Raw genomic sequence first — 15,095 nt, 5'->3', positions numbered from 1 at the left:
ACTCTGTCCTGTCTCTGTCCTCGCCTGCCTTCACTCTGTCCTGTCTCTGTCCTCGCCTGCCTTCTCTCTGTCCTGTCTCTGTCCTCGCCTGCCTTCACTCTGTCCTGTCTCTGTCCTGTCTCTGTCCTCGCCTGCCTTCACTCTGTCCTGTCTCTGTCCTCGCCTGCCTTCTCTCTGTCCTGTCTCTGTCCTCGCCTGCCTTCTCTCTGTCCTGTCTCTGTCCTGTCTCTGTCCTCGCCTGCCTTCTCTCTGTCCTGTGTCTGTCCTCGCCTCTCTTCTCTCAGTCCTGTCTCTGTCCTGTCTCTGTCCTCGCCTGCCTTCTCTCTGTCCTGTCTCTGTCCTCGCCTGCCTTCTCTCTGTCCTGTCTCTGTCCTCACCTGCTTTCTCTCTGTCCTGTCTCTGTCCTGTCTCTGTCCTCACCTGCTTTCTCTCTGTCCTGTCTCTGTCCTGTCTCTGTCCTCGCCTGCCTTCTCTCTGTCCTGTCTCTGTCCTGTCTCTGTCCTCGCCTGCCTTCGCTCTGTCCTGTGTCTGTCCTCGCCTGTCTTCTCTCAGTCCTGTCTCTGTCCTGTCTCTGTCCTCACCTGCTTTCTCTCTGTCCTGTCTCTGTCCTGTCTCTGTCCTCGTCTGCCTTCTCTCTGTCCTGTCTCTGTCCTCACCTGCTTTCTCTCTGTCCTGTCTCTGTCCTGCGTCTGTCCTGTCTCTGTCCTCGCCTTCCTTCTCTCTGTCCTCGCCTGCCTTCTCTCTGTCCTGTGTCTGTCCTGTCTCTGTCCTCACCTGTCTTCTCTCTGTCCTGTCTCTGTCCTGTGTCTGTCCTGTCTCTGTCCTCGCCTGTCTTCTCCCTGTCCCGTCTCTGTCCTTTCCCAGTCCTTCAACACCCGCTGTCTCAGCAACCTAGGGGGTGGTGTGTGTGGGTGGGGGTGTTGGATATCTCTTATATAACCTAAGAGGAGCAACACTTGCTGAATGACTCACACATTACAGCCGTCACCTCATGTTGTGGATACTAAACCATGGCTAGCACACATAACTCAATACTATGGTCTAGCTCAGTACATCAGTTAGCTACAGCATCTACTGGATACTAAACAACGTCTAGCCTTGCTTTGTGGAACTACACCTAGGCTATCCTTCAGACTAAAGGTCGACTGATTATGATTTTTCAAAGCCGATACCGATACCAATTATTGTAGGACCAAAGAAAGCCAATACCGAAATCGGACGATTTTTATATATACAGTGGGGAGAACAAGTATTTGATACACTGCCGATTTTCCTACTTACAAAGCATGTAGAGGTCTGTTTTATCATAGGTACACTTCAACTGTGAGAGACGGAATCTAAAACAAAAATCCAGAAAATCACATTGTATGATTTTTAAGTAATTAATTAGCATTTTATTGCATGACATAAGTATTTGATCACCTACCAACCAGTAAGAATTCCGGCTCTCACAGACCTGTTAGTTTTTCTTTAAGAATAATACTACCGACCCCACGTTCAACAGTTATAATACTACCGACCCCACGTTCAACAGTTATAATACTACCGACCCCACGTTCAACAGTTATAATACTACCGACCCCACGTTCAACACTTATAATACTACCGACCCCACGTTCAACAGTTATAATACTACCGACCCCACGTTCAACAGTTATAATACTACCGACCCCACGTTCAACAGTTATAATACTACCGACCCCACGTTCAACAGTTATAATACTACCGACCCCACGTTCAACAGTTATAATACTACCGACCCCACGTTCAACAGTTATAATACTACCGACCCACGTTCAACAGTTATAATACTACCGACCCCACGTTCAACAGTTATAATACTACCGACCCCACGTTCAACAGTTATAATACTACCGACCCCACGTTCAACAGTTATAATACTACCGACCCCACGTTCAACAGTTATTTCAGGGGAAACAATTTCCCACCTCAATGACTAGGGCTGGACAGGTTTCTAAATGGGAATGCAGGGCTAAGCTACCTCCCAAATTAACTCCTAAACCCTATATAGTGCACACCTGTTAACTAGGGTCCATAGGGCACCGGTCAAAAGTAGTGCACTATGTAGGGTTTAGGGTGCCAACTGGGACGAAGCAGAAGCTGGGGTGCAGAATCCAACATAAGGGACGTGGATCAATACAGAGCCACACTGGTGCACCACAGGAAAAAGAAGGTAGTGAGTGACAGTTCAATTCACACTGAACCAGTTTAACAGGCCTCAATCTGTATGCCTAATCAAGTAGTCTTTGTATTTGACAACACCAGGAGAGGACAGACCAAAAGGGAGGTCAACTTGAGGTAATTTCCATGTGAAAGGACCCATGAGCACCAGCATGTGACGTTTATAGGAGCATTGTCAAATTGGGTGTCAAATGAAAGGCATTTTTCAACCATTTTCCTAATCAAAATTTGGAATAAGCCAAGACTTTAATTTCTGGTCAAACAAATGAAAACATTGAGCAGAAAAAGTCTTAAAACACAATAATGTTGATGTAAAGACACCTGCCAGCTAATATCAGGCGTCACTACAGTCCTGGTTCGAATCCAGGCTGTATCACATCCGGCCGTGATTGGGAGTCCCATAGGGCGGCGCACAATTGGCCCAACAACTTGATTTTGTTTTAGAGAAATTATTTGCCTTCTGTAAGTCTAAGAAACATTGCCTTGTGTCTTTATAATTCTGTTACCAAAAAACCCACATATCTGTAATGTATATTAGTCCTCTCCATCATGAGGATAATGAAAGTTCAAAGAAATAACAAGTAAAAACAAAACCTACCAATTAGTTAGTGTTTTTACTGTGTTTATGAATTCTTAAGTGTTTAAAACTCATAATTCTGTTACCAAATCAGTAACGGAATTACCGAAAAATCTGTAACAGAATTACTGCAATTGGATTGGCTGCAATGGGAAATCATAGTAGCCACAATACTGTTACGTTCAGCTCGTACAGTGCCTTCAGAAAGCATTCACACCCCTTCACTTTTCCCCACATGTTGTTGTGTTACAGCCTGAGTTTAAAATGGATTACATTTAGGTTGTGTGTCACTGGCCTACCCACAATACCCCATGATGTCAAAGTGGACGTGTTTTTCAACATGTTTACAAATTAATAAAAAATTAAAAGCTAAAATGTTTTGAGTCAATAAGTATTCAACCCCTTTGTTATGGCAAGCCTTAATAAGTTCAGGAGTAAATATTTGCTTAACAAGTCACATAATAAGTTGCACGGACTCACTCTGTGTGCAATAATAGTGTTTAACATGATTTTTGAATGACTACCTCATCTCTGTACCCCACACATACAATTATCTGTAATGTCCCTCAGCCGAGCAGTGAATTTCAAACACAGATTCAACCACAAAGACCAGGGAGGTTTTCCAATGCCTCACGGAGGGAGGGCACCAAATGGTAGATGGGTAAAAATAAAAAAGCAGACATTGAATATCCCTTTGAGCATGATGAGGTTATTAATTACAATTTGGATGGTGTATCAGTTCCTGAGTAGCCAAGTTACAGTTTTGACTTAAATCTGCTTGAAAATCTAAGGCAAGACCTGAAAATGGTTGTCTAGCAATGATCAACAGCCAATTTGACAGAGTTTGAAAAATTTCGAAAATAATAAATGGGCAAATGCTGCACAATCCAGGTGTGTAAGGCTCTTAGAGACTTACCCAGAACGACTCACAGCTGTAATCGCAGACCAAAGGTGATTCTAACATGTATTGACTGGTGTTCATTGTTCTGTAAATATTTCTGTATTTTAATTTTCAATATATTTACAAACATTTCTAAAAACATGTTTTCACTTCATCATTATGCTGTATTGTGTGTAGATGGGTGAGAGTTATTTTTGAATTCAAGCTGTAACAGAATGTGGAATAAGTCAAGGGGTCTGTCTTTCTAAGGCACTGCATCTCAGTGCAAGAGGCGTCACTACAGTCCCTGGTTCGAATCCAGGCTGTATCACATCCGGCCGTGATTGGGAGTCCCATAGGGCGGCGCACAATTGGCCCAGCGTAGTCCAGGTTTGGCCGGTGTAAGAATTTATTCTTAACTGACTTGCCAGGTTAAATAAAATAAAATTCTATTGTCTGGTGGTCGAAGGTAGAAAAAAAGTCTGGACAACCACTCCCTCTTCTCTCTCCTTACTGACACCTAGCATGACCCCTTGCACCTACCCTCTTTCCATTTACTGTAACCAGCATCCTCACCCACTGAGCACCGGACGTCCATGGACTTTGAAAAGTAATTGACATTTGTTCAGTCCGCCCTGACCGGACGAAATCTGAACCCATCATAGATGTCTATGTTTCACAAGTTTGGACAGCACAGCACAGTACAGTACATTAGAGCACAGTACAGTACATTAGAGCACAGTACAGTACATTAGAGAACAGTACAGTACATTAGAGCACAGTACAGTACATTAGAGCACAGTACAGTACATTAGAGCACATTACAGTACATTAGAGCACATTACAGTACATTAGAGCACAGTACAGTACATTAGAGAACAGTACAGTACATTAGAGCACAGTACAGTACATTAGAGCACAGTACAGTACATTAGAGCACAGTACAGTACATTAGAGCACAGTACAGTACATTAGAGCACAGTACAGTACGTTAGAGCACAGTACAGTACATTAGAGCACAGTACAGTACATTAGAGAACAGTACAGTACATTAGAGAACAGTACAGTACATTAGAGCACAGTACAGTACATTAGAGAACAGTACAGTACATTAGAGCACAGTACAGTACATTAGAGAACAGTACAGTACATTAGAGCACAGTACAGTACATTAGAGAACAGTACAGTACATTAGAGAACAGTACAGTACATTAGAACACAGTACATTAGAGAACAGTACAGTACATTAGAGAACAGTACAGTACATTAGAGAACAGTACAGTACATTAGAGCACAGTACAGTACATTAGAGCACAGTACAGTACATTAGAACACAGTACATTACGTTAGAGCACAGTACAGTACATTAGAGCACAGTACAGTACATTAGAGAACAGTACAGTACATTAGAGAACAGTACAGTACATTAGAGCACAGTACAGTACATTAGAGAACAGTACAGTACATTAGAGCACAGTACAGTACATTAGAGAACAGTACAGTACATTAGAGAACAGTACAGTACATTAGAACACAGTACAGTACGTTAGAGCACAGTACAGTACATTAGAGCACAGTACATTAGAGCACAGTACAGTACATTAGAGCACAGTACAGTACATTAGAGCACAGTACAGTACATTAGAGAACAGTACAGTACATTAGAGCACAGTACAGTACATTAGAGAACAGTACAGTACATTAGAGCACAGTACAGTACATTAGAGCACAGTACAGTACATTAGAGCACAGTACAGTACATTAGAGCACAGTACAGTACATTAGAGAACAGTACAGTACATTAGAGCACAGTACAGTACATTAGAGCACAGTACAGTACATTAGAGCACATTACAGTACATTAGAGCACAGTACAGTACATTAGAGCACATTACAGTACATTAGAGCACAGTACAGTACATTAGAGAACAGTACAGTACATTAGAGCACAGTACAGTACATTAGAGCACAGTACAGTACATTAGAGCACAGTACAGTACATTAGAACACAGTACATTACGTTAGAGCACAGTACAGTACATTAGAGCACAGTACAGTACATTAGAGAACAGTACAGTACATTAGAGAACAGTACAGTACATTAGAACACAGTACAGTACATTAGAACACAGTACAGTACGTTAGAGCACAGTACAGTACGTTAGAGCACAGTACAGTACGTTAGAGAACAGTACAGTACATTAGAGCAAATTACATTAGAGACCAGTACAGTACATTAGAGCACAGTACAGTACATTAGAGAACAGTACAGTACATTAGAGAACAGTACAGTACATTAGAGCACAGTACAGTACGTTAGAGACCAGTACAGTACATTAGAGACCAGTACAGTACATCAGAGCACATTACAGTACATTAGAGCACAGTACAGTACATTAGAGAACAGTACAGTACATTAGAGAACAGTACATTAGAGAACAGTACAGTACGTTAGAACACAGTACAGTACGTTAGAGCACAGTACAGTACATTAGAGCACAGTACAGTACATTAGAGCACAGTACAGTACATTAGAGCACAGTACAGTACATTAGAGAACAGTACAGTACATTAGAGCACAGTACAGTACATTAGAGCACAGTACAGTACATTAGAGCACAGTACAGTACATTAGAGCACAGTACAGTACATTAGAGCACAGTACAGTACATTAGAGCACAGTACAGTGCATTAGAGAACAGTACAGTGCATTAGAGCACAGTACATTAGAGCACAGTATAGTACAGTACAGTAGAACACAGTACATTCGAGAACAGTAGAGTACAGTACTACATAGAGCCATGGCTACATGGAACTATATTCCACATCAGGTAACTGATGCAGCAGTAGAATCACATTTAAAAAACAGATACAAATACGCCTTATGGAACAGCGGGGACTGTGAAGAGAGACACACACACACACACACACGTGTGGAGTGTGTGGAGTGCGTGTGTACGTGTGTGTGGAGTGCGTGTGCTAGTGTGTGTGTGTGTGTGTGTGTGTGTGTGTGTCTCTCTCTTCACAGTCCCCGCTGTTCTATAAGGCGTATTTGTATCTGTTTTTTAAATCTGATTCTACTGCTGCATCAGTTACCTGATGTGGAATAGAGTTCCATGTAGCCATGGCTCTACCTAGTACTGTAGTCTAATGTACTCTAATGTACTGTGCTCTACATGCATTTTGTGTTATAGATATGTGGTAGTAGAGTAGTGGCCTGAGGGAACACACTTAATCTGTTGTGAAATCATGTTGCTGGACCCCAGGGAGAGTAGCTGCTGCCTTGACAGGAACTAATGGGGATCCATAATAAACCCCAGGAAGAGTAGCTGCTGCCTTGGCAGGAACTAATGGGGATCCATAATAAACCCCAGGAAGAGTAGCTGCTGTCTTGGCAGGAACTAATGGGGATCCATAATAAACCCCAGGAAGAGTAGCTGCTGTCTTGGCAGGAACTAATGGGGATCCATAATAAACCCCAGGAAGAGTAGCTGCTGCCTTGGCAGAAACTAATGGGGATCCATAATAAACCCCAGGAAGAGTAGCTGCTGCCTTGACAGGAACTAATGGGGATCCATAATAAACCCCAGGAAGAGTACCTGCTGCCTTGGCAGGAACTAATGGGGATCCATAATAAACCCCAGGAAGAGTAGCTGCTGCCTTGGCAGGAACTAACGGGGATCCACAATAAACCCCAGGAAGAGTAGCTGCTGCCTTGACAGGAACTAATGGGGATCCATAATAAACCCCAGGAAGAGTAGCTGCTGCCTTGACAGGAACTAATGGGGGTCCATAATAAACCCCAGGAAGAGTAGCTGCTGCCTTGACAGGAACTAATGGGGATCCATAATAAACCCCAGGAAGAGTAGCTGCTGCCTTGGCAGGAACTAATGGGGATCCACAATAAACCCCAGGAAGAGTAGCTGCTGCCTTGACAGGAACTAATGGGGATCCATAATAAATACAAATACACATTACACATACCGTAATTCCCTTAGCGTGTATAAATCCACTTCCCTTACTGTAGTTCAATAACTCCAGGTGTGATGTCATAGCTGACACCCCATTCTTTCTGCCAACATTCTAGATTTTTAAGTTTTTGTTAAATGTGGTCGCATAAAACCACAGAGGGAGATTTTAACTGTAATTCTTGTTTACCAAACTTTGTTCTTCCAGTAAATGTGTTTTTGTGACATTTTCCGGGTCGTACATTGTTCAAAGTCGTCCTTATGCATAGAGTTGTATGGATTGGTTTGTTACACTTTTTGTTCGGCGTACATTTTAAAGTGAAAGATCTGAGTCAAAGCGTAATTCCGTTTCCATGGAAATGCCCTTCACAAAGGCTGTAAAAACAGACGCCCTGCCCACAGAATTTATTATTATTTTACCTTTATTTAACCTGGCAAGTCAGTTAAGCACAAATTCTTCTTTACAGTGACGGCCTCCCGGGGAACAGTGGGTTAACTGCCTTGTTCAGGGGCAGAATAACAGATTTTTACTTTGTCAGCTTGGGGATTCGATCGCTCAACTTTTCAGTTACTGGCCCAACGTTCTAACCACTAGGCTTCCTGCCGCCCCAGATTCTCAAGAACGATCTCTGAAAATGATGCCAAGGCTTTACTAGTATATTTACTAGTATATTTACTAGTATATCCTCAACCCAGACGGGGGTTGATGTACTGTAAGTAAATAGAATACAGAACAGGGTCCCGTATTCAGAAAGGATCTTGGATCAGATCCCCTGTGTCCTTATTCACTATGATCTTAGATCAGCTGCTACTCTGAGACCGATCTAAACGCTGAGCTACTTTAGTGTGTAGCAGGCCTGCCTGTATCAAGCCAAGCCATGACATGACCAAATAGCTTCTTGGGCCAAGTGTAGCTGAAAGTCTTCCAGCTTCCTCAGAGAAACAAGCTGTCGAGAGAGGACGCATCCCAAATGGCCCCCTATTCCCTATCTAGTGCACCCTATTCCCTATCTAGTGCACCCTATTCCCTATCTAGTGCACCCTATTCCCTATCTAGTGCACCCTATTTTCTATCTAGTGCACCTTATTCCCTATCTAGTGCACCCTATTCCCTATCTAGTGCACCCTATTCCCTATCTAGTGCACCCTATTTTCTATCTAGTGCACCTTATTCCCTATCTAGTGCACCTTATTCCCTATCTAGTGCACCCTATTCCCTATCTAGTGCATCCCTATTTTCTATCTAGTGCACCCTATTCCCTATCTAGTGCACCCTATTCCCCTATCTAGTGCACCCTATTCCCTATCTAGTGCACCCTATTCCCTATCTAGTGCACCCTATTCCCTATCTAGTGCACCCTATTCCCTATCTAGTGCACCCTATTCCCTATCTAGTGCACCCTATTCCCTATCTAGTGTACCCTATTCCCTATATAGTGCACCCTATTCCTTATAGTGTAGTACTTTTCACCAAAGCCTACAGAGCACTGGTCAAGTTCAGGTCAAAAGTAGCGCACTATGTAGGGAATAGTTAGGGTGGCATCTGGGACGCGGACAGTGTTCAAGAGATTTCTGCTACATCATTCTGTTTGTTTCAATGTTTAGATTCAGTTCAGTCATTGGGCTAGGTCTATATTACTGTTCTGCCATTGGGCTAGGTCTATATTACTGTTCTGCCATTGGGCTAGGTCTATATTACTGTTCTGCCATTGGGCTAGGTCTATATTACTGTTCTGCCATTGGGCTAGGTCTATATTACTGTTCAGCCATTGGGCTAGGTCTATATTACTGTTCTGCCATTGGGCTAGGTCTATATTACTGTTCAGTCATTGGGCTAGGTCTATATTACTGTTCAGTCATTGGGCTAGGTCTATATTACTGTTCTGCCATTGGGCTAGGTCTATATTACTGTTCTGCCATTGGGCTAGGTCTATATTACTGTTCTGCCATTGGGCTAGGTCTATATTACTGTTCTGCCATTGGGCTAGGTCTATATTACTGTTCTGCCATTGGGCTAGGTCTATATTACTGTTCAGTCATTGGGCTAGGTCTATATTACTGTTCTGCCATTGGGCTAGGTCTATATTACTGTTCAGTCATTGGGCTAGGTCTATATTACTGTTCTGCCATTAGGCTAGGTCTATATTACTGTTCTGCCATTGGGCTAGGTCTATATTACTGTTCTGCCATTGGGCTAGGTCTATATTACTGTTCTGCCATTGGGCTAGGTCTATATTACTGTTCAGTCATTGGGCTAGGTCTATATTACTGTTCTGCCATTGGGCTAGGTCTATATTACTGTTCTGCCATTGGGCTAGGTCTATATTACTGTTCAGTCATTGGGCTAGGTCTATATTACTGTTCTGCCATTGGGCTAGGTCTATATTACTGTTCTGCCATTGGGCTAGGTCTATATTACTGTTCTGCCATTGGGCTAGGTCTATATTACTGTTCTGCCATTGGGCTAGGTCTATATTACTGTTCAGTCATTGGGCTAGGTCTATATTACTGTTCTGCCATTGGGCTAGGTCTATATTACTGTTCTGCCATTGGGCTAGGTCTATATTACTGTTCTGCCATTGGGCTAGGTCTATATTACTGTTCTGCCATTGGGCTAGGTCTATATTACTGTTCAGTCATTGGGCTAGGTCTATATTACTGTTCTGCCATTGGGCTAGGTCTATATTACTGTTCTGCCATTGGGCTAGGTCTATATTACTGTTCTGCCATTGGGCTAGGTCTATATTACTGTTCTGCCATTGGGCTAGGTCTATATTACTGTTCTGCCATTGGGCTAGGTCTATATTACTGTTCTGCCATTGGGCTAGGTCTATATTACTGTTCTGTCATTGGGCTAGGTCTATATTACTGTTCTGTCATTGGGCTAGGTCTATATTACTGTTCTGCCATTGGGCTAGGTCTATATTACTGTTCTGCTATTGGGCTAGGTCTATATTACTGTTCTGCCATTGGGCTAGGTCTATATTACTGTTCTGCCATTGGGCTAGGTCTATATTACTGTTCTGCCATTGGGCTAGGTCTATATTACTGTCCTGCCATTGGGCTAGGTCTATATTACTGTTCTGCCATTGGGCTAGGTCTATATTACTGTTCTGCCATTGGGCTAGGTCTATATTACTGTTCAGTCATTGGGCTAGGTCTATATTACTGTTCTGCCATTGGGCTAGGTCTATATTACTGTTCTGCCATTGGGCTAGGTCTATATTACTGTTCTGCCATTGGGCTAGGTCTATATTACTGTTCTGCCATTGGGCTAGGTCTATATTACTGTTCTGCCATTGGGCTTGGTCTATATTACTGTCCTGCCATTGGGCTAGGTCTATATTACTGTTCTGCCATTGGGCTAGGTCTATATTACTGTTCTGCCATTGGGCTAGGTCTATATTACTGTTCTGCCATTGGGCTAGGTCTATATTACTGTTCAGTCATTGGGCTAGGTCTATATTACTGTTCTGCCATTGGGCTAGGTCTATGATACAGTAAGGTGCCTCAAGAAAGAAATCAGAAAATATATTTTCTATGTTCTCCCTTGATGCAAGCGCCATAAATTGCGTCCAGATTGCTTTGTGCAACACTGGCCATCTCCGTAGGTCTGTCTTGTACCTCCAGTGGGCTACCAGCACGAACCTGGTGGAACTAGGCAGACATCACTTTCACCCCTAGGCTAGGCTACCCTAAATAACATCTGATTTCCTCTTCAGAAGATGTTTTCATGTTTGGCTGGCATGACAACGACCGTGTGGCTGGCATGACAACGACCGTGTGGCTGGCATGACAACGACCGTGTGGCTGGCATGACAACGACCGTGTGGCTGGCATGACAACGACCGTGTGGCTGGCATGACAACGACCGTGTGGCTGGCATGACAACGACCACAAGAGGTAAAGAATATCCAACTCACACGGTCGTTGTCATGCCAGCCACACGGTCGTTGTCATGCCAGCCACACGGTCGTTGTCATGCCAGCCACACGGTCGTTGTCATGCCAGCCACACGGTCGTTGTCATGCCAGCCACACGGTCGTTGTCATGCCAGCCAAACATGAAAACATCTTATTACTTGCTCGCCACAGCTGATCATCACCAGATGTGTACATCATCCTTGGCACTTTATGACAGGTCAGAAAAGGAGATGAGGGCATCCAAAACTTGAAAAAAATCCATTGGGTGTCACTTACAAAGCAGACTGATTTTTAATATAAGTCAGATTTATAAGCACCGCCAATATAGTTTCATTGCTATGCTATGGATGTCAGTCCATCCATCACTGCTGTTGGCATTGGGGGGGGGAACTCATCGGTCCTTGTCCAAGGTTAGTGTCTCACTCAGCCTGGTCTCATACACTAGACGTAACATGGTAAACGAAAATCCGGGAACGAACGCTGGTATGGTTACATAGGACAGAAGGTTATTTAATAAGGCGAAAACAAAAGGAGGGTGGTTGGTCGGGTGTAAGGGGTGGCCGTAACAAGCTTACATCTAGGACGCGTGTTCGAATCTCATCACGGATCACTTTAGCATTTTAACTCATTTACAACGTTGCAACTACTTAGCATGTTAGCTAAACCTTCCCCTAACCTTAACCATTTAACCTAACTCTTAACCGTAACCCCTACCCACCTACCTAACGTTAGCTACCTACCTAACGTATAGCCACAACACATTGGCATACTTATTGTAAATTCGTAGAATAATGTATGAATTGCAATTCGTAACATATCCTAACAATTGTAATGTCACATCATATGATTTACAATTTGTAACTTATCATACGAAATGGATGAAGGATATCCACAAATTAACCTCTCTAGGGTACGTGAGACGGTAGCGTTCCACCTCTTCAACAGCCAGTGAAACTGCAGGGCGCCAAATTCAAATACAGAAATACTCATTATAAAAATTCAGAAAACAAAACACATTTTACATAGGTTTAAAGATGAACTTCTTGTGAATCCAACCACGGTGTCAGATTTAAAAAATGCTTTACGGCGAAAGCATACCTTACGATTATTTGAGAACATCGCCCACCAGACAAATCATTACAAACAGTAACCAGCCAAGTAGAAGAGTTACACAAGTCAGAAATAAAGATAAAATGAATCCCTTACCTTTGATGATCTTCATATGGTTGCACTCAGAAGACATTAATTTACTCAATAAATGTTCCTTTTGTTCGATAAAGTCTCTTTATATCCAAAAACCTCAGTTTTGTTCGCGTGTTTTCTTCAGTAATCCACAGACTCAAACGCAGTCAAAACAGGCAGACAAAAAAATCTAAATTGTATCCGTAAAGTTCATAGAAACATGTCAAACAATGTTTATTTTCAATCCTCAGGTTGTTTTTAGCCTAAATAATCAATAATATTTCAACCGGACAATAACGTCGTCAATATAAAAGGTAAACATGAAAGGCACTTTCTCGGTCGCGCACATGAAAAAGCTCTGTGACATGGCAGGGTCCTCTCATTCAGACTGCTCTTACTCCCTCATTATTCAGAATACAAGCCTGAAACCATTTCTAAAGACTGTTGACATCTAGTGGAAGGCATAGGAACTGCAATTTGAGTCCTAAGTCAATGGATACTGTAATGGCATTGAATAGAAAACTACAAAACCAAAAACAATCCTACTTCCTGAATGGATTTCTCTCAGGTTTTCGCCTGCCAAATCACTTCTGTTATACTCACAGACACTATTTTAACAGTTTTGGAAACTTTAGAGTGCATATCATATCTTCTGGGCCCGAGAGGCAGGAAGTTTAATTTGGGCATGCTTTTCATCCAAAACTCCGAATGCTGCCCCCTACCCTAGAGAAGTTAATATCATACCAAACGTAATATATCATACTAAATTGGCCATAACCGATTTTGTTTACTATGTTACGTCTACCCCGTGAGTCCAGGTTGTCTCGATATAGCGAACTAGCACTGCCTAAACTTTGGCAGAGAGAGTACTGCAGTGGTTAGCTAGCTATCCATCTTTGTAAGAAACGGTTTGGGATAGTCATTGTCGATAATAGTCACACATTGTCTGCATTCCCATAGTAGCTACATGGCAGTCATTGCAATGGGTTGGTTGTTCTCAGGCGATAATACTGACGCCACTGCAGCTCAGCAGCTGTATTATTGCAACGTAGCTATCATCAGCGCAAACTGTCTGCTTGCCTTGCCACTAGAACAAGTCTGACAAAGTATTGATGCAGTGGGGACAAAGAAGAGGGGCTTACCTCGGGATGCAACTCGGGGAAGATCCATCTATTTCCCATGTGGCGAACAGGTTCATAGGCACGGGTCTGTTGAGTCCCCCTCCACCAAGGCTCAGCCGGCCACTTCGCTCCGCCATGGTTCGTTACGAGGCAGGCTAAACGTCCACACGAGCCGAGGCGGTAAAAATGATAGCTATCTGAATAAAATATGTATTTGTCTTAATGTACGTTAGCAAGTTTAATTAATTATTCATGCGGTTAAGTTGGTACAATGGGGAGTCAGCGCAGAGGTTTGTTCCAGACTAACTGCTCCTCCTGTCTCCTCGCTTGTTTCCATGGAGGACTCGTGTGCACTGTTCGCTAGACCTGCAGTACCATGCCCACACTGCCACCCCCAGGAAATAACGTCACTGCTGGCAATGCCATGGACACATTCTCGTTCAGCTTGGGCACAAGCTGGCTCAGTTGCATGTATACAATGAATGTCCTTGCACCGCGGCGCTCTGTCCAACCTACATGCAAAAATATGTCAAGAAAATGTTTAACGTAATGTGCAGTGCCTTCCAGAAGGTATTCACACCCATTGACTTTTTCCACATTTTGTTGTGTTGAGATGATTTTAAATCACCCATCTACACACAATACCCCATACTGTCAAAATGGAAATATATTGTTCAAAATTTTTGCAAATTACTAAAAAATGTCAAGTTTAAATGGCTTGAGTCAATAAGTATTCAACCCCTTTGCTATGCCAAGTCTAAATATGTTCAGGAGGGGGGAAAAAGTGCTTATTAACAAGTCACATAATAAGTCACATGGACTCCCTCTGTGTGCAATAAATAGTGTTTAACATGATTTTTGAATGACTACCCCGCATCTCTGTAACCCACACATACAGATAATTGTAAGGTCCCTCAGTCCAGCATTGAATTTTTTGAATTGTGGTCCCGTGTGGCTCAGTTGGTAGAGCATGGTGCTTGCAACGCCAGGGTTGTGGGTTCAATTCCCACGGGGGGACCAGGGTTCAATTCCCACGGGGGGACCAGGATGAATATGTTTGAACTTTCCAATTTGTAAGTCGCTCTGGATAAGAGCGTCTGCTAAATGACGTAAATGTAATGAATTTCAAACAGATTCAATCACAAAGACCAGAGAGGTTTTCCAATGCCTTGTAAAGAAGGGTACCAACTGGTAGATGGGTAAACAAAACAAAAAAAGCAGACATTGATTAAGGTAAGTTAT

General features: G+C 42.9%; 1 protein-coding gene across 1 annotated transcript in view; it reads right to left on the bottom strand.

The window, feature by feature from the left end:
* Nucleotides 1-13,990, bottom strand: part of LOC120022995 (phosphofurin acidic cluster sorting protein 2-like) — a 148,008-nt gene extending 134,018 nt beyond the window's left edge. Inside the window, exon 1 of the mRNA XM_038966947.1 lies at nt 13,875-13,990. Within this exon, the coding sequence (XP_038822875.1) occupies nt 13,875-13,990 (116 nt within the window). The remainder of the gene's footprint in view (nt 1-13,874) is intronic.
* Between the last annotated feature and the right edge of the window lie 1,105 nt (nt 13,991-15,095).

Source organism: Salvelinus namaycush, chromosome 28 (genome assembly GCF_016432855.1).
Source record: "Salvelinus namaycush isolate Seneca chromosome 28, SaNama_1.0, whole genome shotgun sequence".
In the NCBI taxonomy this organism is placed as follows: Eukaryota; Metazoa; Chordata; class Actinopteri; order Salmoniformes; family Salmonidae; genus Salvelinus; species Salvelinus namaycush.
This window is presented reverse-complemented; position numbering and strand designations above follow the sequence as displayed.